We start from the raw sequence: 4,700 nt of genomic DNA on the forward strand, positions 1-4,700 counted from the left end.
ATGGCTTCCCAGGTTTGTCAAAACTATCACCAGGATTGTGAAGCTGCTGTCAACAAGCAGATTAACCTGGAGCTCACTGCCTCCTATCTCTATCAGTCTTTGGTGAGTGTTTTTGGTTTAAAGTGACATCTATTTCTGAAACTGAAATGCTCCAAGTAGCTGGGCTGTTCTATATCTCCTGCCCCTTGTAGAGAAATGGTTAAAGAAATACTCCTTTGACCATGAGTCCATTAGGAATGTATGCTTTCATTAAGAAAAGGAATGTGGGTCCTGTGGTGTGGTTCCTGGAGCAGACTCATCTATCTGATAGAATGCCTCCTCACTTGAACTTTCCAATGAGTACCATGATATGGCTTGTCTGATATTGAGAAGGATAGTGCCTGTGAGATCTTTCATGTGCTTGGTCTGTCTGTCTCTGCTGCTTTTGAAGCAGTTGAGGAGGGGACTACACAGACTCTCTCATCTCCTTCTGGACTGTAACTTTGCAAAGGAAGTGTAGAGAAAAGTTTCTTTTTTTGTTGTTATTGAGGCTTGTCCTGAGCAGCTCTCTACTCCCTGGTTTGTTCCTGGGGATGCACACTGAGAAACATTGACTTTGCCTGGAGGACCATCAACTCCATGAAAGATGCTCTTGATCTGCCTGAAACTGTCTTTTCTGTCAGTTGACCCTGGCTGAGTGTTGTAGATGGTACATTCCAAGCTCTAGAACAGTTGAGGGATGCCTTAATACTTAGGGTAGCTGTTGCCAAGGTGCAGAGGGAAAGACTACTAACATCTTCTGATGTTAAATGGGGGTCTGTTCAGTTATTGGGCCCTCTTGGTGTCTCAATTGCAAATAGGTATAATGTGCGCAAGTGTGAAATGCCTGTGGTTTGGTTAGATAGAGGAAACTCCAATGTCTCTGTCATATGACAGAGCTGGACTTGTAGTGAATACATATTGAATAAAACTATATTTTATAACTTAAAAGGCACCAGTTATGAAGTAAACTTCACTTCCTTATGGAGACAGGTCTAAGATTTTCATGAGTCCTGTTAGATGTGATGGATGGAGTGGCTTCCTTCTGTACTAATGTTCACCTCTTAACACCCCCCTCTTGCCCACTTCAACCATATTGGTCTAATAAACAATATTGTGTTGGTTTCTTCTAGTTGATTACTTGTCTTAAGTATGTAATAATTCAAGCTTGTATTAATTTTACCTCCACTGGGCTGTGGGATAGATAATTGACCATTCAAACTTCAAAAATAAAGTTTCTCTTGGTTAGTTATAACATTCATTGTCTGCCTAGACACACTGTGCTTGTTGCATTCCCTGGGGTAGTGGATAATGGCATGACAGTGCAGTGAGATGAATTGGGGTCTGTGAATGGTGACATCTAGTGAACTAATATCCACACTAAAGCTGTATCCTTGGGCCCTGGTCTCTCCTGCTAATGGAACCATCATCCCAATCTTAGCAGACACCAGGACCCAAGGACTGCTTTAAAGGGAGACCCTCTTGGTACAGAAGAGAAACTACTTTGTCAGCAGTGAATCTTTTCAACTTTGCCACTGGAGGCTGGGTCATTCTGTAATTTAAGACATACGTTTCTCCCAACCTTATTCTTCTGCTTTCTCCAAGTTTGATCCCCTTGACAATCAAAAACCCATATTCCACATTTGAATGGAGTGGACTGAATGGTCTAATTTCTGTTCCTATGATGTATTTAAATACAAGAGCCTCATTTAAAATAAAGCATACTGTGGATGCTGGAATCTGAAACCAAAAGAGATGCTGCCAGACCTGCTGAGATTTTCCAGCATTTTCTCAAGAGCCTCACTAGTCACCCAGTTGGGTTTTAAACTTGCTGCACAATCACTTTCTGACACCAGCTGTGTATATCTAGACTTTTCCTTTATGCAAATATTTAGATGACTCGTGGTTCAGATGGAATGTAAAAATGTCAGTTGCTGTTAGAATTCCTGCTTTGAATTGAGTAACATTTACTACCTTCCTATAACTTCTCCTGGTTTTGTCCTGGAGAAAGATGAATTTTTTTTTTAAACAAAATTACCTTTTCTTCCACTTCTGTAGTATTTACGATGCCCCGATCATCCTTTTCCAACCTTTATTTTTAGTGCTCAGTTGAATCCTGGCAACTACTACACTTCCCAAGTCATTAAGAACGATGCCTCAATGGACATTAGTTAGGCTACTGTTGGAATATTGCATGCAAATCTGGTCTCCTTCCCAATGGAAAGATGTTCTGACCCTTGTTAAGAGTTCAGAAAAGACTTACAAGGATGTTGCTGCAGTTGGAGGATTTGAGCTATAGGGAGAAGTTGAATAGGCTGGGGCTGTTTTCCCTGGCGACCTTTTAGAGATTTATAAACTGAGGGGTATGGATAGGATCTAGTCCAGAACTAGACCTCATAGGTCTCATCTTTCTCTTCCCACCACCACCCCCCACCTCATCCTAAACCTAAGGGGTGAACTTTTCATGCAGAGGGTGGTGCACGTATAGAATGAGCTGTGCAGAGGAAGTGATGGAGGCTGGTACAATTACAGCATTTAAGAGGCATCTGGAAGGGTTTGGAAGAATACTGGCTGGGTACTGGCAGGTGAGACTAGATTGGGTTGGGGTATCTGGTCGGCATAGACAGGTTGAACTGAAGGGTCTGTTTCTGGGCTGTGCATCAGTTATACTGAATGCAATGAGACTAAATCTCCACTTTATCATGAAAGCTATGACTTCTGCAACTACTGTATTTGTAATGCAACTGAAGTCCATTATCTACTGGCTAACCTTCCACTGAACAGGACATTAAGTGGAGACTGTTCGATCTACCTGAGGAAATTGAAAAGGATTCTGTCTGAACATGGTCTGATCGAAAGAAGCTGGGAAGGGGCTGCTTCCAGGTTTGAGACCTACAACTGGGCCCAGTGTATTTAATGGATGGAAATGGTTCTCTTTCAGATGTCGTACTTTGACCGGGATGATGTTGCCCTGCACCATTTCTCCCAGTTCTTCAAAGCTCAGTCCCAGGAGAAGCAGGAACATGCAGAGAAGCTGTTGAAATTCCAGAATCAGCGTGGAGGCAGAGTCCTCCTCCAGGATGTGAAGGTGGGAATTTGAGGGAGGGGAATGGCTGATCTTGTGATATAGCTTCAAGCAATCAGTAACTGACTTTTCACATTCTGAAGGGAGAGCTTTACCTGTCTGACCTTGCTGTACTGGCAAAGACTACACACAGAACAATACATTTTACTGTACATTAATAATGTGTAACCTAACTTACAAAGTGATGTTTAGGCTATCTCAATCCAACTGATCAAAGTACAAGTGGGCAAGGTGACAGCAGTCTCCCAATAGCTGACTGATCTGTTCTGATCCTTAACTGTCCTTTGTTTCCATGTTTCAGAAGCCAGAGAGGGATGAGTGGGGTAACGGTCTGCCTGCAATGCAGGTTGCCCTGGATCTGGAGAAGAATGTGAACCAGAGTTTGCTGGATCTACACCAACTCTCCACTGCCCAGACTGACCCTCATGTAAGCTTCACCACCTCCTCATTCTCCTCACTGTCAGACCCTCAGGGTAACACTTCAGTGTCCCTGGAAGCAGGAATATCTAAGTGAACAACATTCCTTGATATTGGATACCACTGACCTTTCATCCATCTGCAAAGACAAATTGCTGGTGAAACAGATTAGATTCCTATAGTGTGGAAACAGGCCTTTCAGCCCAACAAGTCTGCACTGACCCTCCGAGTCACCCATCCCCTCTGACTAATGCACCTAACACTATGGGCAATTTACCATGGCCCATTCACCTGACCTGTGGACTGTGGGAGGAAACCTTGTGAAACCCATGCAGACACAAGGAGAATGTCTGTCTGGATTTTGCACAGTCACCCAAGGCTGGAATTGAACCCAGGACCTGTGAAGCAGCAGTGCTAACCTGAGCCACTGCTGCCCAACAGCATATCATTATCTGGCAGCATCTTTTGAGCAATTGGGTAACCCTTCAGTTCTGAAGGGTCATGGGACCTGAGACAGGAATCTTGTCACAGCTGCTGCCAGACCCACTGTAGCATGCACATACATGAGCCAATGTTGTAGATTGGAGGGACACAACTGGTGTAAGGTGCACTGTGGGTCCCCATGAGCTCACCAATGTGCACTGGAGGGAGTTTGAGCTGTTTAAGAACAGGGATGTACCCTTCAGAATATGGCCAATGTTTATCCTGTACTTGTCAGTCAACTGTCCAGGTCACTGGGATCTTGCTGTGCATGCTGATTACTGCATCTGTGATCCTAACGTGATGAATTGTATATCATCTACCCAATGTCAGTCTCTATTTAACACACTCACCACTCCAGTGAAACCCTTTAACTGGTCAGTGAAGTAACTTAAGACTGCCCCCCCCCGCCTCCCCATTCCAGTTTAGTTTACACATGAGGTATAAACAGCCTGAATGTTGGGGAATGAGCTGGATAGGAACTGATCACCCTACATTCTGGCTTCTCTTGTAGTATCTGACTGTCTGTCTGCCTTCTTTCCAGCTGTGTGACTTCCTGGAGACTCACTATTTGGATGAGGAGGTTGAGATCATCAAGCGACTTGGGGACTACATCACCAACCTGAAGCGTCTGGGAGCCCCTGAGAATGGGCTGGGAGAGTACCTGTTTGACAGGCTCTCACTGGAGGACAGCAGTTAG

The 4,700-nt window shown here is 44.2% G+C and overlaps 1 protein-coding gene across 1 annotated transcript; it reads left to right on the forward strand.

Moving 5' to 3' along the window:
* On the forward strand, positions 1-4,700 carry LOC140489067 (ferritin, middle subunit-like). The gene is made up of 4 exons (XM_072588305.1): positions 1-102; positions 2,960-3,106; positions 3,405-3,530; positions 4,545-4,700. Exons 1-4 carry the CDS (start codon positions 1-3, stop codon positions 4,698-4,700), a joined length of 531 nt encoding a protein of 176 aa, XP_072444406.1.

The sequence above is a fragment of the Chiloscyllium punctatum genome, chromosome 18, assembly GCF_047496795.1.
Source record: "Chiloscyllium punctatum isolate Juve2018m chromosome 18, sChiPun1.3, whole genome shotgun sequence".
NCBI classification, from domain to species: domain Eukaryota; kingdom Metazoa; phylum Chordata; class Chondrichthyes; order Orectolobiformes; family Hemiscylliidae; genus Chiloscyllium; species Chiloscyllium punctatum.

Coding starts and splice junctions, on each gene's coding strand:
- LOC140489067 (XM_072588305.1), top strand. CDS start 1: ATGGCTTCCCAGGTTTGTCAAAACTATCACCAGGATTGTGAAGCTGCT. Junction 3,107..3,404: donor TCCTCCTCCAGGATGTGAAG/GTGGGAATTTGA, acceptor TCCATGTTTCAG/AAGCCAGAGAGGGATGAGTG. Junction 3,531..4,544: donor CTGCCCAGACTGACCCTCAT/GTAAGCTTCACC, acceptor CCTTCTTTCCAG/CTGTGTGACTTCCTGGAGAC.